Here is a 25,816-nt window from a genome sequence, read left to right on the forward strand (position 1 = left end):
CTCTCTCCCACCTCTCTCTCTCACACACACACCACATACACACACAATCACAAGACATCCCCAGAGGTTTTCTCCTTTTTTAATCAATGACCACCTTATCCAGCTTTGGAAACTTGGACAAAGAGGAGGCTGAGAAGAGGCCTGGTTCAGTGTCTGAAGGTCTCTGAGTGAGTCTGCATCAGCAGGTGGGCCCCAGCTGGGCCTGTCCAGGGGTTGGGCACAGCAGTTTCCTGAGTAAGAGCCAGCCCCATCCTCAAGGCAGCACCCCAGTCCATAAAGGAATCAAGGCCCTTCAGGCTTCAGCCTGTTTTCAAGGCCCTCAGGACAGTCAATAAATAGGTTAGATTCTGAGCCAAGCCTGGGAGGAAGGAGTACACACAGGGCAGGATCAGCTGCCCAAGGATCCCAATGATTCCCAGGTACTATCCTGCCCTTCCCCAACAAGGACGTAAATAAATAGACCTCCAACTCAGAAACAAGGGCATCGGAGCTGGGGAACCCTCCCCTTGGAGTTAGTAATTAAGTCTCATGTTAAAAACAAACCAGCCCCAACCCCTGCCAGTATCTACGGAATCCTACAGGATGGGGTGAAGAGCTAGCCTGCTTGAGGGTACACAGTACCCAGCCTTGCGGTCCTGGTGGAGGTCTCATGTCTGTTCTGCAGCTCCTGGAGCTCCCTCCTCCTTTGGGGGTGGCTCCAAGAAAATTGGTGTGATCGACAGTGGTTTCTTCACCCTGAGATGATAATAGGGGTGAGGTCATTAGCTATCCCCTAATCCCACTAGTCTCCCATTTCCAAGGGCAGAAAAGTCACTCACGAGTAGGGGGAGGCTGGGACCCCCACCACTAGGAAGTGGTTCTTCTTCCGAAACAATCTCCACAGGCCCCGGTGGTTGCCACGCACGTCCAGGTCCCAGATATGGAGGCACTGGTGGGGGAGGGGGAGAGGCATGGGTCAGAGAGCTGTGGGGAGGGGCTACTGAAGACACTCAGCCAAGCCCTTATCCCCTCCTCAGCAGCCTCCTCAATTTGCAAGAGGTAACATCATCTAGAATATGGGTTTGGACATGGGGTTGAAAGAGGGGTTCTGGGAGTATAAACAATAGGTACTGAGATAAAAGATTCTAGAACAAAGCTTCCCTGTATCTTTGAGGGAGGGTTATTTCTGGGGCAGGTATGGTATCGGTGCACCTTGGCAAGTTGGGTCCAGGTGGTGAAGTCGTCATCTTTCTCCATTCGAATAAAGGCCACATAGATGTGGCCTTCTGTGTCTGGCAGGAAAGAGTCTTCACAAGGGTTCTTGCTGTGGTCCAGAACCTCAGCTTCACTGCAGCAGGGGGTGGGGGAGAGGCCATGATGCCCCAGCTCATGGGTATACTACATAAGGCCCATGCTTAGCTGTTGCCATCTTGAAATTCTTATCATTTTGAACAAGGGGCCCTGATTTTCATTTGTAGTGGGCCCCACAAATTATGAGGTTAAGACCCCCAGTATTTGACTACTTCTCACTCCAGGCCACATATCCTTACTGCCCTAGGCCATACCTGAGCAGCCTGTGAACTTCCACTTCATAAGCTTCCTTCTTCAGACTGAAGGAGAGGAAGAACTGGGTCAGGGGAGAAGGCAGCCCCTCAGGTCCCAGGGGCAGGGCAAGGGGTCACATGGAAACTGGTAGACAGCAGGGCCAGGGTAAAGACACAGTTGGAAGGGACTGTCAAATACTGGTCATCAAGCCTCCTAGATATCCTCCCCTTTGCCCTGTCCCCAGCCCCCACCTGTCCACATTCCTGAGCTGGACACCTGGAACCGTGTTGAACTTGTGCTTCTTGAAGTAGGCCTCCTGGAGTGGATGTGAGGATGAAAATCAGGGACTTACACTGTCTGGCCCTCACCTGCCCACTAACCCGCCATGTATAAATGAAGTCCTGGACCTATAAGGTCATTCTAATTTTTTCCTGCCTTCCCCATCCTCTTCGCAATATCCTTGGCAGGCTCTTAATAGCTTTAATTTGCACTCAAGCATTGCCAGAGAGCTCATGTCCACACTGATCCCTGAGCAAGCCCCTGTCCTCAGTGGTTCTCCCTGGGCCTGCTGTCCTAGAGCCACAGAAGCCAGAAACAGGTCCTGCTGGGGGTGGGGAGCAAAGGGATAGGCTGGACTGGGAGAGGAAGCTGCTGTGACTAGGTACTAGAGTGACCTGAGGTAAATGCCTACCCCTCTCAGGCAGATAAGTGTGGGTGTTGTATCAGTCAGCCTCTGTAGGCCTTTCTGGCTTCTAGGAGGTTCTAAGCAAGAAGCTGTCCATTCCTTCCTATAGAGCTGTCTCAAGGTCTCCCATGCTGTAACTGTGGAGTGGCCCTTTGGACACAGCTATGTGGGGGGTACAGACCTAAGGACCTCCCTGTTTACTTCAGACCAAGGCTTAGGCTCCAGCACTTGCAAGGACAGGAGAGGAAAGAGCTGGCGGGGCTGGATAAGTGCTTGGTGGCAGAAATACCCTCCCCACACCCACAGTCTAGTGTTAAGAATAGTAAAAATAAAAATAATACCAACTAACCCTTATATAACACTTACAATTCAAAGCATATTACATATATTAACTCATTTAAAGCTCATAACCTCACACTCTATGAGGAAGATAGTATTTTAATTCTCATTTTACAAAGAAACTGAGGTAAAAGATAAGTAATTTTCCCAAAGTTACATGGCTAGGACGTGACAGAGCTGGGGTTGCACCAGAGTCGATGTTCTTGCCCTGTCTACAATACTGTGCCCCACTCCCCACCATCCCTGCTTCCCACTCACATGGAAGTAGCCGTTCATGTTGAGGCCCACGATGCCAAAGTGGTAGGATCGGGAAACATCAGGGATGATGCACTCTCTGCCTCGGCGCTGTTCAGGCATCCGCATCCACATGTCCCAGTCCCAGAGCTGGGGGTGCACAAGATTACGAAGCTTAAGAGATTCTGAGTCAGTGGGGGAACCCGATGCACTCACCCTAGCCTGCCAGGGCACCTTTTCTGGTGTGGGCCACTTGGGCTCAAGCTCCTCCTTGTACAAGGACCTCCTGAGCACCCAGCCCAGCCCGGGCATGGTCTCCACGCGGTACAGCAGTGCTGGGTCCTCAGCTGTGTGTTCATACCCCTAGGGATAGGTAACCATGGTGGGAGGTATTAGCTCGGGGCCTCTACACACTCCCCAACTGACTGACCCCTGGCCACTCAGCCTACCTGGTCATTCCAAGCAGAGATACAGTACAGGCTGTCATCCTCCTCCAGCAAGTGAATGGATTGGCTCAGGAAACTAAGAGAGGCAGCGTCCAGGGGTTCAGGGAGGGGCAAGGACAAACCCAGTCACTCAGTGATGAGGGAAGAGCTAAAGACGGGACTCAGAAGTCATGCCTCCTTCCCCCTCCCCCAAATCCCACTGTCTCCATTCACCCTTTCTACTCTCTACTCAAGCCCAACACTTGCCATCCTACCTTTGCTTAGGCTTTTCCCCCATTTTTGAGATTGCTTCCTCCAGAAAGCTCTCCAAGACATTTCGCTGCCTTTTCCCCTGGAGACCCAGTCAAGCAAAGAGACCCCATGCAACTCATAGGAGCTGCATGGAGGGGCACTCCCCTCACCTGAAAAAATCCACGGCAATGTCCAGGTCCTCTTCCAGAACTACAGCAAACTTGGCTTCCTGCAGGGGGAGGAATACAACGTGATCCCAAGGGGGCCTTTCTCACCTAAAGTTTCCTCCAGCCCATCCCACTTCTCAGATCAGGAGGATGAGGCCCAGAGAGCAGAAAAGCTTGCTATATATGACGACCAAATTTTATGCCTGTTTTCCCTCCCAAAGTCCAAGAGTTTTGTCCTTACTACTCACCGGAAACAGATTGAAAGTGGCAGTGAGGCTGGCCTTGTAATGCTGAGCGGGGAATAGGAATAGGGCACATGAGCTTTGGGGTGGATAGTGGGGCCAGGTGTCTGCCCCTTCCATCCCTGCCTAGGCAGTACCTGAGACACGCGGGCATTCTTGATGCTGATAGGAGTGTGCTGGATGCCCCTCAGACCAAACAGTGCCACCACATCCATCGGCTCCTGAAGGGCATGACCACTGGTCATCCTGTCAGCCGCCTTCTCCCTGCCCACCTCTGCAGGCTCTGACATGCCAAGCCCTCCACATTTCACAGCCCTCGCATGGCTGTCTCCCTTGCCAGTCCTCAGTGATCATTGCTACCTGGTACCCAAAGCCCTGTGTTCTGCTCAGCTCAAAGCCCCCAAGCCCCACTCACCTCATAGTAGCCATCGATGAAAACTGTTATCATCTGAGGAGACACTCCCTGGGCTGAGAGCAGAGAACGCAGCATCCTGGGAAGCCCAGGGATGGGTTAGGCCTCTTTGTCCCCCCAACTCAGGGCTCCCCTGTGCTTATAGATAGGCCTACGTTCCCCATGTTCACCCATATATGTGAACGGGTCTAGTCTGTTGCCTTTCTGCCTACCTCAAGAGTTCCTCCTGCAGGTAGATGAGCCTGGGTTTCCCACTCACTGAGCACCCTCCCGTTCAGTGCTGGATGCAGCCCACCCCCAGGCTCACCTGTACAGGTAATTGGGCCGGTTCCCTGCAATGACAGCCACAGGCACATTGAGGATCTTGTTGTCTGGGAGCTGAAGGAGAGATAGTTTTTAGGTCTTGCCTCACTCCCTCTTTAAACTGGGATCCCTACATACGGAAGAATCCTTGGGGGAAGAGGAGGACTTCAGGGGAAAGGCAGAGGGTTTTCCCTGTCCCGGGTCCTCCACACACTCAGTCCAACTCTGACTCCTGGCCTTTGCTCACATGGCCTGCCCTTTCCCCACCCACCAGGATGTCCCGTCTTTCAGAGCTCAGTGTAAATCCTCAACTCCTGGTTTCCTCTCAGGCCAAGGTGGGGGAAAACCAACCTGGATCTTTCCTAGGGCCCCTTGCCAAACTGGGAAGAAGTCCAAGCTTCACTGCCTAAAGCCCTACTCACTGGGTCAGGGCTGAACTCGATGGGTGTGGGGTCCTTGCAGCTGCACACACTTCCATAGCCCTCAACTTTGCTGCAGAAGCGCCGGCGGCGACGGTTCAGCTCTGTGTCTGCCCAGTGGCACTCTGCCTCTGAGAAAAGGATAGGGTCAACAGGATAGGGGCATGAAGCCAGTGTGGTCTAAAGAACACTAGGCACCCAGTCAAGAGAATAATGGCCCATAAAGAGGACCCAAATGCCCACCCCCCAGCCCAAGCACTGCCCTAGAGCCCAGCCCCATTAATCCCACCTTCAGCTGAGCTCAGTGGCACATCTGTCTTCAGTAGGACTGGGTCCCCCCAGGAGGAGAGGGCAGGTGACTTAGAATGCTTCTCCCCAAGGACAGGACCTGGCAGGGTGCAGGAGTAAAGAGTAATGGGGGCCCAGGCTCCAGTTTGGGAGCCTTCTTCCCATCTCCCTGACCACTTTCACCCAACCCACCACCTCTATCTTCCTCCCACTCCACCTCCTCTCTTGGAGTTCTGCTCATCCCAGGCCTTAATACTATAGGGTGGATGGCCTATGATGCCAGCACCTCCTTTTCGTCCCACGAAGGCCCAGGTGTCCCTCCAGCCCAGAGCAGGGCCAGCCTGGCTGCCTAAGCTCCTCAGCAGAGCCTTGGCTGTGTCCTTGAGGTGGAAGGAGCCCTCATCCTGGGAGACCAAAGAAAGTGGTCAGCTTGACCAGCACGGTTCCAAAAGACCTGGCCTCATGTAAAACCTGTTACTTAAATTAGTGCATGAAATTACCACAACTACCTTCTGTGGTCACTATCATTTCACAGATAAGAGAACTGAAGGCTTAGAGAGATTCTGAGAATCATCCTAGGTCACCAGGCTAATAAATCCTTACCATAATCCCACACAATCTGTGTCTCTGTACCCTGCTACCTCTCTGCCCTCTTCCCACCACTCTTTTCCTCCCCTCCCTTATTCTGCTCCCTTTCTAAAATATATCCCCATCACTCTGTTTCTCTGACATTGTCATTTCCTGACATTAAGCATTTATTTGGCTGCTTTTTGTTAATCTTGCCCTGTTAGAATAAACTCCTTAAAGGAAGGGACTCTGTCTTGCTTCCCATTGTAGCCCCTGTACCCAGAGCAGTGTCTAGCACAAAACAGGTGCTCGGTAACAATTTGCTTGATTAATAAAAATGACAAGGCTAATATTGGAACTTGTGTCACGTTCCTCCAGAGGCTCTTCCCACAGTGCTATAATAGGGGCATAGAACCCAGGGACATGACCAGGGATGGAGCTGGGGGTACAGGGCAGAGTCACTTACCTTGACGGTGCAGATAAGCACTCGGCCAGGTGCCACCATGTTGAGGAACAGCACCATGGCCTCATCTTCATGAGGTGAGTACGTGTCAAACACACGCTTTGCCATCACATGGCCCTGGCAGAGGACACACCACTCATGAGTTAGTGTCACCAGGAAGAAGGGTTCAGCTTCAACCCTCTAGGTTCCCTACTGCTAGAACCTCACCGTGGCCTGGTTGAGGACAATGACATGGATGCCCCGGCCCTGTTCCCGGGCCTCATCCTCCAGCACCTAAAGGGTGGAGAGAAAAAGTCCAACTTTTCACTCTCTCATTCAAGATCTTTCTTACTGGCACTCAGAAAAAAACAAACAAACCAAAAAACAGCTGCATGAAATGAAACCTCCCCTTCTGCCTATATATACTTCTGTTTACAACAATTGTCTTCTGACCGAGCTTGAAGGCCACCTCTTTCAGGAAGCGTCCACAGAACTGCCATCAATGTGATCACATCTTCCTACAACCCTCTCCTCAACAGCTTTTATGGCTCTTAAGAGCCCTTGGCCATCTCTGCCTCATGCTGGAGATATCACAATCTATCAAACTGATACTTTCAAAGTAGAGCCAGGCTGACTACTTCCAGGTCCCCAGGTGCCAGTACAAGGCTAAGGCTAAAGAAGGGACCAGGAATTAGTTATAAGATAAACAAACAAACAAACAAACTGCCTTCTAATACTAATGATCACTTCTGATAAAATCCCACTACATATAATACATTCAAAATCCTTTTCACTTAATCCTGACAAGTAGAAATTATTAGTCCCAGGTTACAGGCGAACTGAGGCCTCTAAAGTCACACAGGTAGAAACTGGCAGAGGTGCAGTTCCCATTCAGGCACTGGACCCCAGAGCCAGTGGACCATATCCTGAATAGAATGGAGTGATTGTACACCAGACACCAGCCACTCACCGTAGTACCATCCACTGCCACATATACTTTGCTGCGACTTGAGTATACCTCCACATCTAGGACCCTTCGGGGACCGCTGCCTCTGCGCTTTGGAGGCTCCAATCGGCCCAGGGCCTCATCTGTGGGGATGTGACAGGTCATGGAGGTAATCTCTTCAGTAGTCTCGTCCTTTGGGATCTGCCTACTATTTCAGCTGTGAGATCCCAGGGAATCCCCCTTACCACAGGCACCAATCCCATCCTCAGCCTGGCCTCACCATAGTCTTGCTCCGGCTCCGGGTCTTCATTTGCCTCACTGATTGCTCGTCGCGTGTCCAGGATTAATTTTATGTTGACAATGACAGTCACCAGTAGGAAAAGCACAGCCCCTGTCTGAGGGGAGGTGTAGGGTTGGCTAACTATCACTGAGGGTCTTCCTGAAAGTAGAGCCCTGGTTGCAGTGATGACAGGGAGAACCTGAGGCCTGTCTACTCCCCCAACCAGGATCAAGTTTCACAATTACCTCCTCCAGGGATATCCCCCGCCCCAACCTTTCCCCCTTTATCTGACCCCTCCCTACCCAGAGCTCCTGTATTCTTCCATTTGAGCCCCTGAATTCCTTGGTCCCCTCCACAATTAGTTCTGAGAGATAGAGCCTGTCACAGATAACGAAGCTGGAGATGAGAAAACCTGAGTCCTAGCCCTGACTGCCTGACAGGTATGGGCTCCTGGGCAAAGCCTTCCTGATCAGACTTCAGCTTTCTGTCAGAAGCCTAGGAGGCTGTACTTGGATTCTGATTCCAGAACTCTAGGCCTACACCACTACCTGGCAGGGACACGAACAAAGAGGTTCCCCCTCTAGGAACCTACTGCCACTTTCCAGGGTGGGGGCAGACAAGATGGTTCCCAGTGCCCATAGTCTAGGCTGGGGAAAAGCTGGAAAGGAGCTCCTAGAAGATTTGGGACATCTCTATACCTGACAGAATCTCCGCAGGGCCCTCTGGTTGGTCAGTTTATACTTCCAGGTAAGATACCAGCTTCGCTTCTTCCGAGCCCCAAAGGGCTTGATGAGAGGGCTGGGCTTCCAGTCGTCCATGCTGGATTGGGGAGTCACCACTGTCCTGGCCAACCCATGCCTTCAGGATACTGAGGGGACCAGAGGGTCACATGGTTTAAGGTGTGCCTCCCAAAGTCTGATGCCTTCTGGGGAGATGAGGGAGGACCTCCTAGTAATTCTTCCCTGTAGATATCCATGTTGTTGTGTGGCCTGTGGAAAGTGGCTCAACTTCTCTGGGAAGGAAACCTTCAGGGAGGTCAGATCACCTGGAAAATCCCCCTGGGGCTGGGGGAACTGACAGGGCTGCCAAGGGGCCCGGGCGTTGAGGGAGCAAATAATCAGTTTTCAAGGCTCATCAGCCTCCAAACAGACAAAGGCCCAGGCCTTCCCAGTCTTAGGGAGGGCTAAGGGCAGTGGCTCCCCACATTCTCTACCCCAGCTCTCCACCCCCTCCCGCCCTCGCCCCCTCCTATCTGGCCCAGCTCTTTACTCCCAAGGCTCAGGGCCGCCGGAGTGCTCGGGAGACCTGCCCCGGCCGCATCAACCCTCCCGGATCCCGGCCCAGGGCACTCACGGCTCAGGGGCCCCTGGCCCCACTCGGACCCTTCTCGGGCCCGCAGTGCTTGGCCCGGCGCGCCGCGGCCTCCGCCTCCTCCATGCCGCTCGCGGCCCCGCCCCGGCCGGCCCGGCCCGCCTTCCCGCTTCCGCCGCCGCCGCCGCCGCCGCCGCTGCCGCGGGGTGAGAGGGCAGCGGGCGGCGCTTAGGGCAGTGGCGGGGGCGAGTGGGGGGTGCATTCCGTGATACCGCGAGTCCTCAGCTCCAACGCAGCTTCGCGGCGGGCGGGAGGGGTGGGTGCTGCTACCCCGCCTCCAGCACTGCCGGGTGGCAAACGCAACTCGAGTCGGAGTCCTAGAGCCTTGAACTAGAACACGACACCCCAGGGTCAGAGAGGCTACCGGCCTCGGACACAGATACTGGATCCCCTTGTTTGAGCAAAGCTGCATGCAGGTCTAGGGCATGCGCGGCCTCTGGAGGCTGAGGGGAATTAAAAACCTGGTTGTACCACCCTTGGGCAAGTCACTTCACGTCTCAACCTGGGTTCCCTTCTCTGTGAAATGGGAATACCCTTATATGATGCTTACTCTATGCCAGTTACTGTTCTAAGCACTTTACGATATTAACTCATTTAATTCCAAAACAACCCTACAAAGTCGGTATTATTATTATCTCAGTCTTATAGATAAAATGAGGTCCAATGTCACAAAGCTGGAAGAACTAGAATTCAAACCCCAATTTCCTGGCTCCAAATTCCGTCCTTAACCCCGCACTATAATTATAAACCCCCGACAATAATTATACTTACAGAGTTGTTGTGAGGGTTAAATGAGATAGTATATATACAGCACTCCACTTACCAGTGTTTCTCTAACTTTGGCTTGCATCAGAATCACTTGGAGGGCTTGTTAAAATACAGATGGCTGGGCCCCATTCTTAGAGTTTTTGATTCAGTAGTCTGGGGTAGAGCAGAATACTATATTTCTAGCAAGTTTCTAGGTGATGGTGATGCTTATTTGAAGTGAGTGGGTAGCCAAGGAACAGTTTTAGGCAGGGAAGCAATATAATTCAATTTAAGGGAACATTTACTGTTCCATGGAGAATTAATTAAAAGGAGATAGAGAAAACCAGACCGGTTAGATATTTTTGAACTCTCCATATTCCATCTGCTTCCTAAATGGTGGGATGATATCCACTCAAATGTTAACAGTTATCCATGGATCAAGAATTACTAAAGAAAAATATATTACTTAAAATTACAAAGGTAGTAAACATTAGATGAAATCAAAATGATAGAAATATATAGGGCCAATGGAAGAGTGAAATACAGAGCAGTGAGGTAAATCCATCTTTATCATGATAGGAAGTCAGTAAACAATGTTTAAAACTAAAGAATAGTGGTATAAACCTACTGCAAAGTTATGAGTATAAACACCAGAAAAAAAAAAATAGCTAAAAGTGGTTGCCTCTGGGGAATGGGACTAGAGGTGGGTAAGGACAGGGCAGGGGTAATTATCTTTTCATTGAAAATCCTTCTGTAACCATGGGCTGGAATTACTTGGATTAAAAACAAAAATCAAGCCAAAACATAAGTTTTTCATGGCTCCTTATTGACTGTAGAATAAAATTCAAGTACTTTAGAAGCATCTTCTATAACCTTGTTACTCGGAGTGTGGTCCTGGGAGTATGGCCATCACCTGGGAGCTTGTTAAATGCGGAATCTCAGGCCCTACCCCAGTTTTACAGAATCGTAATCTGCACTTTTAACAAATTCACAGATAATTCGTATGCACTGTCAAGCTTAAGAAGCACAAGTTTACAAGATCAGCCATGAGCTGTCCCCTGCAGACCTCTTCAGCTTCAATACTGGTTGCTCCTCATTGGCCAGACAAACTTCACTTTCCAAGCAGTGGCTACACTGGGGGTGCATGTGTGTCTGTCAGTGGCTAGCTAACTTCTAACCACGGTTTTCCTCTACTCCAGGAAGACTGTTAAAATCCTCTGCAGCTCTATTACCAGTGTTCGGCAAATTCCCACATTCCTAACTGACTGAGTAGTCTTAGTCTTCGTTCAGCAAACATTTATTGGGCGCCTGCTGTGTGCCTGGATAGCTTCAGTGCCGGGATGAGGAGGGGCTCTGAGCTATCCAAGTGCTCCTTCAGGTACAAACGCAGGATCACTTAGCCCCACATATTCCAAAGCCAGAGATTGCGTGTATAGCACTCGAATACACACACACACACACACACGCACGCACGCACGCACGCACGCGCGGCTCTGCGCGGCTTTTCTGAGTGTTACGGCGCCCTTCTTCCACCCCCGCGCGGCACGGGCGGGGACCCACCGGTTCCGCTCCGCGCTAGCAGCAGAGACAGGAGGACCTCCGGCAGCAGGACCCCGGCAACTGGTCGCCCAGCTCTGTTCAAGTTTAGGCCCGCATGGAGGGGACTGCGGAGTCCCAGACGCCTGACCTGCGAGAAGTGGAGGGCAAGGTGGGCAGGAAGACCCCTGAAGGGCTGCTCCGCGGGCTGCGAGGCGAGTGGGAGCTGGGAACCTCTGGCGCCCTGCTGCTCCCCGGGGCGCCTAGCACGGGCCATGGCCTGGGGGACAAAATCATGGCGCTGAAGATGGAGCTGGTGAGTGTACGAATCTCGTCCCCAGAGTTGGGCTGGAGAGGAGGGAGTTAAAACTCCCCACCTAACTCCTCAGGATCTTTCTCAGATCAATCCTTACATCCTGGGGTCCATTAATTGCCCACCCCCATGGGTGTGTGGGGGTGTTGATGGGTCCTGAGGAGGTGGGGCGGTAGGCACAGGCTCTTGGAAGTTTTTCCTGCCAATTTGGGAGAGCTGAGGACTGGAAAGCACTTCAGAAGCAAGCGCAACACAAATCTTTCCCTCTACTCTTATCACAGGGCCACCTATACCCTCGACCCAACATTATAGGGCAACGAGTGTTTTCTCCTGAAAACTGGGCCCAGGGTTTGTTCTTCTCAGGCCCCAGTGTTCACACCAGGATTCAGCACAGAAGAGATTTGGGTTGAAAACTGCCTGGACTAGAGCCACTAAAAATATCCTCCCTTTCTCCAACATCCTCCCACCCCCACTTAGAGTATGTGAAAGTTCCTAGAACCTTAGAAGACACAGAATAGCAGCACTATCAGTGTTGGTTCCATCACCTCTGACTCAGCCTCCTCCCCACGAACTGCCTCCCCCCCTCAGGTACACTGGATATATGTATCTCATCTGTACCTCCTGGGGGAGAAGAGGAGGAAACAGTCACCTTCCCCCTTCCCTGTTGCTTTTGGTCTAGATTCAGAGCCAAAAGGACATTTGGGGCCTCCCCAGGTTCTCCTGAGCCCTGATTCCGGTGAAGGGGGGTTATTTACACCTGCCACCACTTTGCAGCCAGTTCTGGGGAAGTGAGGAATTGCCAGCCGCTTTCTGACCCAGAACCAGGAGGCCATAGTGAGGACATGAGTTAATAAGGCTTCCTGGAGCCCTACCGTGTGCCCATCTCTATGCCAGGCTCAGCTGTGAGGGAGCAGGGGAGGAGGTCATGGGGGCTCTCAGACAGTCTCAGAGGTTGGGAAGAGAGCCTTGTGGGCAGAGCAATCCCTGGGGGAGGGATTTGATGCCATATGAACACTTGGCCTTGAAGGTTAGAGGTGAACCAAATTCTCCACAGAGTTGGGGCTATGACTATGTGCCCACCTAAGGGAGGGGCCTGGCTTTGCCTCGTTGTACAAACGTTAGCTCAAGGCCTACAAAAAGCCTGCCTAGAGTACCCTGCTTTGGAAACTAACTTTCACCAGGTGCATGCACCAGGCATCATGCTGAACACTTTACAAGATCTCTTAATCCTCATAGCAACTCTATATCTATTTTATAGATAAAGAAACTAAGACATAGAGCAGTTAAGTAACTGCTAGAGGTTATACAAAAAGTAAAAAAGCAGAGCCCAGATAATCTGCCTACACTTTACATCTACCATTGGGACCTGTGTTGTGCCAGACACTTTAAACACATTTTATGTCATTGAAATGAGAAAAACAGTCATCATTTTCCCCATTGCACAGAAGAAACATGCTTGCAGGTATTGAGGGGCTTGCCTGAGCTCATGCAGGGAGCCAGTGGAAGAGCCATGCCTAATTTCTGTGGCTCTCTTTTCTGCCTTTGGTGGAGATTACCTGTTTATAGAGGATACATTTAACTTCTGATTAGGTCTTTCTGCATTCTTGATGCAGGCTGACCAGGGGCCCTAGGCTGCCCCCGAAGGGCATGAAGGATGAGCTTTCTAGGGGCAAGAATAGGGAAAGGCTCCCTATGTGCTCCAAGAATTCCTACCACATTCTCTTCTCCCTTCTCAGACCAGGGTGTCATTGATCTCTATGCACTTTGCCTTGCCCACTGAGTTGTACCCAGAGAGGACAACAGGAAAGGGCAGCAGGGGTTCCTCTGGAGCCACTTGTGGCAGAACTGGTTCAAGCCCTCTATTGTCCTTCAACTGTCCCTCTCCCTGCTCTCCTGCTAGGAGCGGGCAGACCTGCCCTTGAGGCCAAGGTCATCCCTGCCTCTAGGCTTCTTCCCTCCTGCTTCCCTCCCCTACTAAAAGATTGGTAAAACAGCCAGACTCTGGGATATGTGAGAAGGGGAGAACAATACCAACCTTCCCTACTTACTACTCCCTACCCGAAGAACTGTTGCTACAACAAATCACCCCCACAGAACAGTTTAAGAAAAGGCTTTAGGTAGGGAGAGTGGGAAGCGTGGGTTCAAGACCCAGCTCTGCTCCTGAGACATTTTGTAAACTTGCGCAGGGCCCTCTCTCTTGGCCTCAGTCTTTCTTCCTCTTGAGGCGTAGGGAACGGAGGATTTGTGGAGCCAGATGATCTCTATCTAAGAGCCTTTCTAATAACAATAGTCTGAGAATCTCAATCCATGACCAGGGAGCTAGGACTGGGATCTCTGGGTTTTTACCCCAGGACCTGATTTGGATTGAGTGGTGAGGGAGCCATCCTTGTGACCTCCATGCTGGACAAAGAGCCTAATGTGTATGTGTTAAAGGGAGGAGTGGAGAATCTACATACCCCTGGGAAAATAATTGGGTTGTAGTAGCCTCTGAGGTGACATCTCTCCGGAGCTATTTATCCCCTTTCTATTTTCAAAGAGATAGTGTGAAATGAGTGTTTCTTTTTCTGGAAAGAAAGCTTTGCTCTGGAAAGAAAGCTTTGCTTTCTTCTATTCTAGGGAGTGATGCTGTCACAGTTAGGAAATCCCATTGTCACAGGAGTATAGAATCTGGTCCTCAGATTCATTTCCCACCAACATGGTAAAACCTAACCTCCTGAACCCTGGGACCAGCAGAGGGGCCAAGGGCAGTAAAAGGAAGAGAATCACAGAACTGGATTTGACCTACCCAGTCCGAGCCTAAGCACCATAAATGAGCTGGGTAGAACCTGCTCTCAGGGAGCTCATAGTGTGGGTTAGGGAAGGAGAGAGAGACAGACTGATAACTATAGTACAGGATAAGTGCTATTAGAAACCACGGGAGACTTCCTGGAAGAGTTTTCATTACACAGTGGCAAGGTCAGTTTTGTGCTATGGAAAAGCTTCGAATTGGAGGAGACATATGCTATTTTCTCTGATTAGAGTGCCTCTCTCCACCACTTTGGCTAAATCTTAACTTTCGAGTTTCAGCTCATGTCCCTTATTCTAGGAAGCATTTCCTTATCCCCCTGGTTAGGTTATGAGCTTCTAGATCCCCACAGCCATGTGTACAGTAATTGTTTCCCCTAGCATTTGCTACACTGAATTTTAAGTGCTTGCATCATTGTCTTATCTTACTCACTAGACTGTGAACTCCTTGATGGCAAGAAATGGTGTCTTTTCTTCCTTCATCCAACACAATGCCATGCCTATAAGAAATACTCAATAAATATTATTCCATGACCAAATGGATTCTATCTTGAGGAAAGGCAGAGAAGTCTTCCTAGAGGAGGTGGCATTTGAGTTGGGCCTTGAAGAATGAATAAAGTCAGTGGGAATTCCAGAGCAAGATGGCAAGTCGAACACATGCATTTACCTCTATTCCCTCTTGAAACTAAACTAAAAAGCCAGGAAAAAGATTTTTGTAAAAGCTATGAAACCATTATGACAAGAACAGGAGATAGAATGATAGGAACAAAATTTTGGAAATTAAAAAGTAACCGATTTTGCACTACAGAAACCCTCAAACAGCTCAGGAGTTGGAAACACCAGGTATTTCTGGAACTGGAGGTGCAAGTGGAGCTGAAAACAAAAGGATTTGTGAATATCTGTTTAAGAATTATACTCTAAAAAAAAAAAAAAGAATTACACTCTAAGATCTCCTCCTTAACTTCTAGCCACTCCTTTATTCTAACAGAAGACAGGAGATATAAGTTTTGGAAAGAATAGAACATAAGGACAGGAGGAAAGGGAAAGGGTAGAGGAAGAGGAGGAAAGGAAGAAAGAAATGGAAGGAGGGATGAAGGGAGGAAGAGAAAGACAGCGGGAAGCATTTTTAGTATGTGAAGTTTATAATGCATTTAGTTTGGTTGTGGACTAGGACTCTTAGTTTCACTGTTAATATATTTGTGCCTTGTATGAAATAATTGAAGATAATCTCTTATTATGTCATTAATAGTCTGCACAGACTGTGGTATTTCAGTTATTTATGTCCATATCTATTGAAACAGCAAGCTTCTGTTAAGCAGGGATAGTTTCTCTATTATCTTTGTAATTATTAGAAAATCCAGGTACCCAATAATTATTGCTTAATTGAACTACATTTGTGATATTCTTCTAAAAACACAAATAAATTCAGGTACAAAATTTTGTTTTGTGCTTATGCCACCATAAATAAGTTAATTATAGTTATATATGTAAAGCCAAATAGCTATCATTTATTGATTAACGAATACTTGTCAGGTAAGCTGCTATGCATATTAATATGTTCCTTGCATTTCTTAAAAGTAAAATTTTAAATTCGTATCCTAATTTAACAATGAAGAAATGAAGTTTGAAGGGAAAAAAATTCCAATTTCAGTCTATGGCCGTGCCCTGAACAAGCCTGATCTTGTCTGATCTCGGAAGCTAAGCAGGGTTCGGCCTGGTTCGTACTTGGATGGGAGACCACCTAGGAAGACCAGGTGCAATAGGTAAAAAAAATAAAAAATAAGGGATTGTAAACTGACAAGGTCCTTGCAATCTGTGAGGTCAACCAAGGATTGCGTCACCTAAAAACAAAATAAAAAATTCCAATTTCATATGACTCATTAATGATTCATTTGAGTCCAGGTCTGTTTAATTCCAGGGTCTATGTTTTTCTTAATGTACAAATACATGGTCTTATTCTGTTTTATCATCGTAGATGTGATTAAAACAATTATTTCCTAAATAATTCAACAAGCATCAAATGATATATATTTTTAAAATAATAAAAGCAGAAGTCAAGGGCAAGAGGGACTACATGAAAGTGTGCTAAATGTTATAAAATACTCCTCCCAGCCTTTCCCCCTGCTTGGCTCCCAGAATATTGGCAGCTTTGTTTCCTTCATACCCTAGATGAGTACAATATGGTAACTTTGATGACCTAAGAGAAAAAAAAAAATTTACTGACTTTAGGCCTTACTCAATCGAATAGCCCGGCCAGATAAACCTTAATGAGGCTCAGAGTTGGCAAGTCTCACACATATACTCAGAGTTTCCAATCAGCTTTTTAGAGACTGCTCTGAGATGTGAGCAGCAGCTAATGATCCTAAGACATCTGATGAGACCCTTTAACTATGTAGATGTAAACAAAGAGAAAAAAAGCAACTTGTATAAAATGGAGATAATACAGAGAGATGAGAACTTATAAAAATCATTAATTACATCCTTAAAGAGATAATATTACACCATGGACAAAAATAGGAAACTATAAAAAGGAAAATATTCAGAGAATTAGCAAACTGGGAAATAAAAAACAGGAAAAAATGAAAAACTCATTAGAAGGATAGATAATGTCAAAATATTTCATCAACTAGAACAAATGTAGAACGAGGTGGAAAAAAAAATAGAAGATCAGCTCAGGATGCCCTCTATCCAAATAATAGTTTTTCCAGAAAGAACAGAAAAATATTGGAGGAGAAATAATTATTAAAGAAATAATTAAAGGAAATCTCCCAGAACTGAAGGACACGAATTTCCATATCAAAAGGGCCCAACAAGTGGCCAACTCACAGGATGAAAATAGACCCACACCATATCAAATAACTGTTCAAAACTAATTTAGAACACTGGAAACAAAGAGAAGATCCTAACAGCTTCCAGAAAGACTATGAAGATGGTCACATACAAAGGATCAGGAATCACAACAGCATTAGACTTTTCAAGTGAAAATTAGAAGACAATGAAACAATGCCTAAAATCCTGAAGCAAAAATATTTTCAACCTATATTCTATATTCAGCCAAATTATCAGCAGTGTGAAGAGAGAATAACAACATTTTAAAACATGCTAGACTTTAACAAATGTATCTCCTGGGCAGACTTTTCAGAAAGCTGCTGGCACTCCACCACCACACACTCAATGAGTAAATCAAGAAAGAAAAAGACATCAACGGCCATGCCACCCTGAACAAGCCCAATCCAGTCCGATCTTGGAAGCTAAGCAGGGTCAGGCCTGGTTAGTGCTTGGATGGGAGACCACCTAGGAAGACCAGGTGCTGTAGGCAGGAAAGGAAAGGGAAATGGAAAGGAAGATCTTGGAGGACAGTGGTGCAGCAGGGACAGAATGGAGCTGATCAGAAGGTTCCTGAAGAGCAGCCTCTAAGCAGATGCAATAGTTAGAGCATATGATGTGCTTTGAGAAGGAAATTCAGAGAATTGAGAGAGAGTTTGGTGATGACTCTCTTACTCATAACTATATAGTGAACTAAACGAAATAGTCATAGTAGTAGTAGTAATAACAATAATAATATTGGTTAGTACTAGTCTAAGAAAAACAAAGCCATAAGAAATGAAAAGTAACTACAGTAAACCACATGGCTTAGCTATGAATAGCATTTCCAACTTCTAATAAGGTAAACACTGAATAATGTATTGCATATATTGGGACTATGGGGAGATGGGAAGGGTGTCTGATGGCAGAGGAATGGGGAGTAGGATGAAAGTTAAATCCTTAACCTTCTATGGAAAGTCAATAGAAATCACCTAAAACTTAAAAATCAATAAATAGCAGGTCCATTTCTGCTTCAAGAATGTTGGTATTGAGGAAGAATATAACTACCATGCCTTCCGGTGCTTGATGATTCTCAGGTGTGTGGCCTTCTTGCCAAGTGTCTGCAGTTTCATATTTTTGGAGCAATCATTGTATCCTAGGGTCGATTGCAGTGGCTGAATCAAAGAAGAAGGCATACACAGATTTCTCCAAAGTTATGATTCCATGAAAGATTTTAAGGAGATGAGGACGGCTGGTATCTTTCATAGTGCAAAGTGATTTTGGAACGTAAAGAATAACTTTGAGTTGACTTCCATGGAAGTTTGTCACTGACCTGTGATCCTGAACTATGAAACATGACTATTTGGGCTAAGGAATAGTTTCTCTTGATAAATAAACAATTAACAAATACTGCGGACAGTGAAAAAAAAAAAAAACAAATAGCATGTTATTTGGAGATTAAAAGGTAAGTACCAAAATTAACAGCTAAAAAGTTAATTGTCTTTGGGAAGTAGAATTTAGGACTAGGATGGGAACTGTTACTCTTCATAAAAATCTTGCCAAACTGTTTGCCTCTTTATGTGTATCGATTACCTTTACTAAAAGTAACACTAAATGAAATGGAATTTAAGCCATGTGTGGCAGGACCTGGGGTTCCTAGGGAGGTGTGCTAGAGGTGAAGCTAGAGATGAGCAGGAGACATATTATGACAGCCTTTGAATGCCAGCTGCTAAAGTGTTTAGATTTTATTTTCTAAGAGCAATGCAAAGCCCATAAAGGCTCTTGAGCAAGGGAGAGACAGATTCAGACTTGTGCTTGGAGAAGATAACTAACTCAGTGCCTCTGAGCTGGAAGACCCTAGAGATTACCCAGTAAATCAGACTTCCTCCCAGTAGAGACAGGGAGATTGGTGTGTAGTGGAGAGATGCGCTCCAGCCAGTAGGATTCTGACCCTTTAAAGTTCTAGCCAACCCTTCCCTCCATCAACAACTGCCCCCAAACATCCTGAAGGGACTGGGGAACCAGGTTAGCTCCTGCTTTATCCCCCAGTTCCTGCCTCCTTTCTGTCTAGTCTACTTCCTAATTAACACCTGGCCCCCTATCAGGCTATTCTTTGGTTCTTTCTAAGTCTTACTGGTGAATCTGGACTGGTTCAATAGTTAATAGTAGTATCCTGTTTATGAAGTTCAAAGCTAGGTGGGATCAAATTTTAATATTTAACATTTACTGAGATCTTACACTGTGCCAGGTCTGTGCTGGATATTTAATAGACAACATCTCACAATTTTCACAGCCATCCTGTGAGGTAAGTGATTTAGCCCAATTTTACAAGGAAACCAAGGCTCAAAGTAAATCAGAAAGTTGCCCACAGTTGTATAGATAATCAGAGGTAGAGGTGAGATTTTAAACAGCAATCTATCTGCTTCTAAAGTCCACACTCCAAACTCTCCTATTTCCATGCTTCTTGAATACAAAACATGGTTGGTTGGACCACAAGGTAGGGGCCTCTGGAAACATTGGGGAAACACTTGGCCTGGAACCTGGGACTAATTCCTTTTCCCGCTCCCCCAGGCTTACCTTCGAGCCATCGATGTGAAGATCCTGCAGCAGCTGCTGACCTTGAACGAGGGCATTGAGGCCTTACGCTGGCTGTTGGAAGAGCGGGGGATGTTGACCAGCCACTGCAGCAGCCTCACCAGCAGCCAATATAGCCTGACAGGTGGAAGCCCGGGCTGCTCGCGGCGAGGCAGCTGGGACAGCCTGCCAGACACCAACTCCGCTGACCGGCTAGATAGTGTCTCCATTGGCAGCTTCCTGGACACAGTGGCCCCTAGTGAGCTGGATGTACAGGGCTCCCTTGGGGCTCCCCGTCCTGAAATGGACTGGGCAAAGGTTATACCTAGTGGGGAGAGGCCCAGGACTGACGTAGACCTGGCAGCCACCAGGCTAGGCAGCTTGAGGGCTGTGTGGAAGCCTCCAGAGGAGGGGCATGCAGGTGGACCTCCTGAGTTACCAGAGGATGACAGCGTCAATCTGGGGTTTGAGGCCCACTGGTATTGGGGCCAGTGCCAGGATGATGTGACCTTCCTGTAACAACTTTTTCACACTTTTGTATTTCTGTGGCTCTTTCTTCACTAGGACCTGGTCTCCCTTGATATTTATTCCCCCTCAATCAGGGACTAGGAAGAGGCTGCATTGAAATCAGTTACCATGGAAACTGGGCCTCACTATCTCTCTGATCCCTGGGGAGGCTCTGCCTCTATCCCTCAATCATTAGGTCTCTAGACTTATTTCCACAGATACATTGACTCTAGAGGCTTGACCTGTGGCTCCTGATGTGATGGTATCTCTTCCCTTTTACCCCAAAACTAGGTAAGGGTTTGAGGGATTCATGACCCTTAGGGGATCTCTGATGCAAAGATGGGGGTATAATATAATTACCTCACCCAGTGTCTAGGAGCTTTGCCCCACTCTTGGCCAAGATGGAGGATTGCAGAGGCACATGGACATTCAGGGCCAAACCTTCATGGATTGGCCCTCCCAGAACCCTTTGGGGTTGGTAGAACCACTGTTTCTTGTCTGGTGAGTGATGTCATTTCCTGTCAGGATGGATTAGGTTTTCCACCATACCAGTCCTTGAGTCACCACTCAAAGTCAGTATAGGGTTATCTGAACTCCTGCTGCTAAGGGAGACTGTGCCATTATTCTTCATCTATTACTTCTTGTGAAGGGGAACATACCACCCCTCCTGGTTGGAACGTTTCTCACTCTCAGATATTTGCACTTTTCAGAAAGGTTCATACTTTTTAAAGAGGGTGTTCTCATTTTATCCTAAGGGGTTTTACTTCATCCATGGCCACATCCCTGTCTGGTGCCAGCACTCCAATATCTGTGCTTTTAGGGATGGAAACTGGCAAGGGTCTCTCTACCTGCTGCTCTTAAAAGTCTCTTTGGCCTGCCCTGCCACAGTTTTACCCTGTTCCTTGATTGCCCCCATTCTTGTATTCTGGCTCCAAATCTGTCTGCCAGGAGCTTCAACTTTTGTGTCTCCTCCACACCTTCTCTGTTTCTACTTCCACTTCATGCCTCAGACCTTTTATATGCAAATGAATCCCCCAGCCATCTTCCTCCTTTGCCCATGGGAACCTGAGGCAGGACAAGCTTGAGGTCTCAGAGCTCTGGGGGTGTACCAGAATGTCCAAAGTGTGGAGGTGTTATCTTCTCTGATCCTGTGATTTCTTCCATCCCCACGCTGCCCCATACCCACCTCCACCATTTGGTCACAAGGACCTGCCCAGAGACTGAGACACAAGGAATCCCCTTGTCTGAATTACAATAGGAGGGGGGTGGAGAAGGGGTGTGTCAGGGAAAGACAGAGGCTCTTTAGTCTCGGCCCGTGTCCTGTGGTGGAGGGAAAGGCTACTTTTCTGCCTCCCTTAGATCAAACCCTCATAGACTCCTGGGATGTGAGGAGGGAGCAGGGGACTGGCTGTGGGCCTGGGTCCCAGGCCCCAAGTAAATTACACCAAAGAAGGAATTCAGGAAAGCTGCCAACCTTCAGCTCAGGGAGGAAATCAGGCGACTTGAGCTGTGGTTGATGTCAGAGAATGAATTCTTGGAGATTAACCCTTTGAACCCCAGGTAACTGCCCACATGGTAGTCCCTGTCTTTCCTGGGCCCTGAAACCAGATTACTGGGAGGCAAAAAGGCAAAAAAAAGGATGTCAGGTGATCCTTGCCTATTTGCTGCACCCTCCCAAGTTGGAGGAGTCATCCCCCAAACCTGGAATAATTCCTGCAGTTCTTCTACTTTTCATTTTATGCTGGGGAAGGAAAGGAAGCCAAATTGATCATCTCCACTTCCCCTAAACACCTCAAGTCTTGTTCTGCACCCCCACTCCAATCATTTTGGGGTAATACATTCATAATCCATGGCTTTCCCCTAAAGACCCTCTTTCTTCCTCCCAAACCCTCAATGGGATTGAAATTGCTAAGGTATATTTTTAGCTTCTCTGCTGCCCACCACCCCTCTCCTTACCACCTTTCCTGGTCTTGGGGCGCCTGACCCCTCCTGGGACTGGAAATTCAAATACTCTTTCTCAGTCCCTATTATGCTGCTATTTTGTAGTGTGCCCTTGGGTAAACTACTTTGTATTCCTTTTTGAAGCTTATTTGTTCCTTTAGCCTACAAACGTCTGAGCTAAAGAGGTTGTCTGCCCTCTTGTGGGCATTATGCACCATTGCCCCAGATAGCTGGGTAGAACCTCCAAGTTCAAATACAGCCTTACAGAAGACCAGCCCCCTTCATGTACAGACAAGCTAGAGACAAGGCCTGGAGAGGGCAGAGACTTACCTAGTGTCACCTATGGTAAATCTATAGCAATGTCCAAGTCAGAGAACCCAAACCTGCCTGCCTGCGTGCTTGCCTGCCCACAGTTCCATCACTTGGCCAGACTGTTCCCACACTTCACCAAGTCAACACCACCAAAGGGACTGAGCGGCAAGTTCAATGTTCAGAGAAAAAGCTATAGGCTCTGAGGAAAGAGAACCTTGGGCCTGGATTGGGTAAAGGGTACATTAATCTGGACTGCAGGTAGAAGGAAAATCAATCTTGGACCAACTATTTTTCTGTGAAGGTAGGGCAAGTAGGCCCAGAGATCAAGGGGGTAAAACTCAACATTTCAGACCTGGGGGGTTTGAAGCAGGGGTTGGGGTGGAGAGGTTTGAGATTAGAGTCCTGTGGAGCTGGAGAGGATTACAGCTCAATTGAATAGGCATCCATGAATGTTGAGAGGCTGGAGATGTGGGGTGAGTTGGGCTGCCTGGCACTCCAGATGGGTCTAGCAGCCTTAGTACACTAAACTCCATTTCACTACCAGGAAAGTTTAGGAACCCAGTAAACATACATCCTTGGTTCCTTTTACCTGCCTCTGAACTAGCTGCTTGAGGCTTAGCTCTCCTGTTAGTTCAAACCTTTCTGGGTTATAAGGAGGACTTATTTTGGAGCTTAAAGAAAGAGAAGGGAAGAAAAAAGGGGAAGGATGCAGAAAGACAAGAGAGAATGAGATGAAAATGGAGTGTTGAAAATATGATTAGAGGGAGCATACTGTCCTCCAGGTGGGCCTCAGACTTTTGTCAGGCCTCAGGGTAAAGACAGAGATGAGGCCAGTCTTGGCAGCTGCAGAAACAGCACCTGGAAGGATAAGGGGTGGGGCTGGGTAGGATGAGTACATCAGGGAGACAAGGAGACCATATGAGCAGACAAGTGTAAGGGCCTGTATTTAGCATGCGGACAGTGAATGTTGAACATTGGACTGACTAGAAGCTCGGTAGCAGCTTAGGTGAGAAATGCTTGTCTTGTAGTGGACACAAGCTCATTGTGTGCATGGTGCCAAGCATGTACTACTATGTGTTCAGTGACACGTGTTGAATGAATGAAGGAATGAACTTGTGTAAACCCACAAGGAGATGTGACTTATTTAAGCGGGTAATTAGTGGGTAACAATAGGTAATTTAAAACATTATTTAATTCTTAATGGCCCAATAAACAATGCATTATTAACTAGCTCAGTGGAACTGCAGGGGCTTCCAGGAAGTCTTCTCTGATTCTCCGCTTCTCACTCTCACATACCTTACTTTCCTAGAACAGGTTAGTGCTCCCCAGCAGCAGAGCCAGTATACCAGGTCCCTATTGCTGCTATAATAATTTACCATAAACTTAATTGCTTAAGACAACACAAATTTATTATCCTATAGTTCTGGAGATCACAGGTCCAAAATCAGTTTCATGGGGCTAAATTAAAGTGAAGGTGTTGACAGGCTTTCATTCCTTCTGGAGACTCTAGACGAGAATCCATTTCTTTGCCTTTTCCAGCTTCTAAGGCTGCTTGTATTCCTTAGTTCATGATCCCTTCCTCCATTATCAAGCCATCTGCATAACATTTTTACTTCTCTCTGATCTCTGCTTCTATCCTTACATCTTCTTCCTCTAATTCTCCTGTCTCCTGCTATGAAGATTACATTGGGTCCACTGGGATAATACAGGATTATCTCCCTATCTCAGGATCCTTAATTTAGCCATATCTTAGAAGTCCCTTTTGCTGTATAAAGTAAAATACAGGTTCTGGGGATTAGGAGATGAACATCTTTGGAGGAGGGGCAATTATTCAGCCTACCACAGCAGAGATGGAGGGCGCACCCAGGCCCACAATGAGCCTCTCTGCTTTGTCCAGCCTCCCTCAGCCAGGAGAGGTGGTGCTAAGGGGGTGCCAGGTCCAGGCACCATGTTTGGAGAATGGCAAGTGTCTCCTGCATCATCACTATCAGGGAGAGATGAGAATGAAGGTCAGACTTGAGAGAAATTCTCAGTGTAGGGAACTTTTCAGGCCTGAGACTCTGCTGGTGAACATGGTAGAAGGTTACAGCAGCCTCTGTCTTCAACATCTCCTCCTCTCCAGAACCATTCTGTGTTCTCCAAAACAAAATAATTACCAGCAAACTAGCCTGGGCTCTCTCTGAAAAGAGTAGATTGTCTCCTTTTTAAATTATTAATTTTTATTTCTTAATAATCAAACGATACTTCTCAGCATGGTGAACTCTCATCATCAGTTGACACTAGGCCCCTTTCTTGTTTTGTTTCTTCTTTTGATCCCTGATCCCTATTCTCTCCTTTCCCTGACCTAGGTATACACTCTAAAATGTTCAGTATGTGTTTGGGCATGTATGTATCTTTAAAAACATATGTATGTATAATTATGTGCTTATGTGTTTAATATATATACATGGTATACTTTTATAATAAGCTAACTTCTATAATGAATCGCTCTATATTTCAGTGATTTAACACAATACGGATTTATTTTCCACTTACACAGGAGCACAGGTGTTCCTGGTTGGACAGCTCTCCTTCACTGCCCGTTTCAGGTCCCAGTCTCCTTCATTTTCAGGTGTTGATAGCCTGATCCTGCATCATAAGGTTCCCTGTCAACTATTCACCAAATCATTTCATTATTCATTAATGACCATTTTATGAATTGGTTATTTCATCAGATTTTACAAAATAATGATTTTGTGATGCTATTATTTCTTTTTTTATAGTAATTCTGTACAGAAAAACTTTTTCACGTCCTCTAGGACCATTTGGTTACCCCAAAATAAAGTTCATATCAGAATGGCAAGATAAATGCTTAAATCTCTTCCTATTTCTCTCTTAAGAAGTAGTAGTAATTTGGTATTCTAGCAACTTGGTGTTGAATAATTTTATTTTGTCTTGCTCTCTCTTTAAATTGTTGCTGTTTTAATATACTTACATAAAATATTTGTAGTATTTATTTAATGTCTCTTAATCACATGCAGTTACTTTCATTTTATATAAAATTTCAAACATATACAAAACTAGAGAAAATAGTATAATGAATTTCCATGTACCTGTCACTCAGCTTCAATAATTATCAACTCATGGCCAGTCTTGATTTACTTATTTCCTCAATTCCTCTCCCTCAAGATTATTTTGAAGGAAAATTAGCTATAATTCTAATCCATCTGTAAATGTTTTAGTATATATCTCTAAAAGATAAGGACTTTTATGACCATTATTGCACCTAAAAATTAATAATTTATCAACATAATAAAATATAGCTAGTGTTTAATTTTCCCCAACTTTCTGGTAAACTTTAAAAAAAGTATTAATATCAGAGTTATGCTAGCCTCTTAAAAAGGGTTAGAAATTGTTTCCTT

General features: G+C 47.0%; 2 protein-coding genes and 1 pseudogene across 5 annotated transcripts; 2 read left to right on the top strand and 1 right to left on the bottom strand.

The window, feature by feature from the left end:
• Positions 1-62: 62 nt before the first annotated feature.
• On the bottom strand, positions 63-8,999 carry POMGNT1 (protein O-linked mannose N-acetylglucosaminyltransferase 1 (beta 1,2-)). Of its 4 annotated transcripts, XM_016159114.2 has the most exons (23): positions 8,879-8,999; positions 8,224-8,393; positions 7,526-7,640; positions 7,270-7,388; positions 6,528-6,593; positions 6,324-6,437; positions 5,577-5,694; positions 5,292-5,390; positions 5,006-5,133; positions 4,588-4,658; positions 4,284-4,359; positions 4,006-4,089; positions 3,875-3,916; positions 3,630-3,688; positions 3,232-3,304; positions 3,017-3,145; positions 2,807-2,932; positions 1,776-1,840; positions 1,545-1,589; positions 1,192-1,327; positions 819-928; positions 622-735; positions 64-358 (listed from the first exon to the last, which is right to left on the bottom strand). In XM_016159114.2, the coding sequence occupies exons 2-22, from the start codon at positions 8,341-8,343 to the stop codon at positions 648-650; spliced, it is 1,983 nt and encodes a 660-aa protein (XP_016014600.1). In that variant the 5' UTR covers positions 8,344-8,393; positions 8,879-8,999; the 3' UTR covers positions 64-358; positions 622-647. The 4 variants fall into 4 exon arrangements, with proteins under 4 accessions (XP_016014597.1, XP_016014600.1, XP_036089257.1 ...); XM_016159111.2 differs by having other exon boundaries at positions 63-735; XM_036233364.1 differs by lacking the exon at positions 4,006-4,089 and having other exon boundaries at positions 64-735.
• A 1,994-nt stretch (positions 9,000-10,993) lies between these two features.
• Positions 10,994-25,263, top strand: LURAP1 (leucine rich adaptor protein 1). Its single transcript, XM_016159116.2, has 2 exons — positions 10,994-11,495; positions 19,653-25,263. Exons 1-2 carry the CDS (start codon positions 11,298-11,300, stop codon positions 20,172-20,174), a joined length of 720 nt encoding a protein of 239 aa, XP_016014602.2. The 5' UTR covers positions 10,994-11,297; the 3' UTR covers positions 20,175-25,263.
• On the top strand, positions 17,477-17,595 carry LOC118606716 (annotated as a pseudogene).
• Positions 25,264-25,816: the final 553 nt, after the last annotated feature.

Source organism: Rousettus aegyptiacus, unplaced genomic scaffold (genome assembly GCF_014176215.1).
Source record: "Rousettus aegyptiacus isolate mRouAeg1 unplaced genomic scaffold, mRouAeg1.p scaffold_m13_p_1, whole genome shotgun sequence".
Classification (NCBI taxonomy): Eukaryota; Metazoa; Chordata; class Mammalia; order Chiroptera; family Pteropodidae; genus Rousettus; species Rousettus aegyptiacus.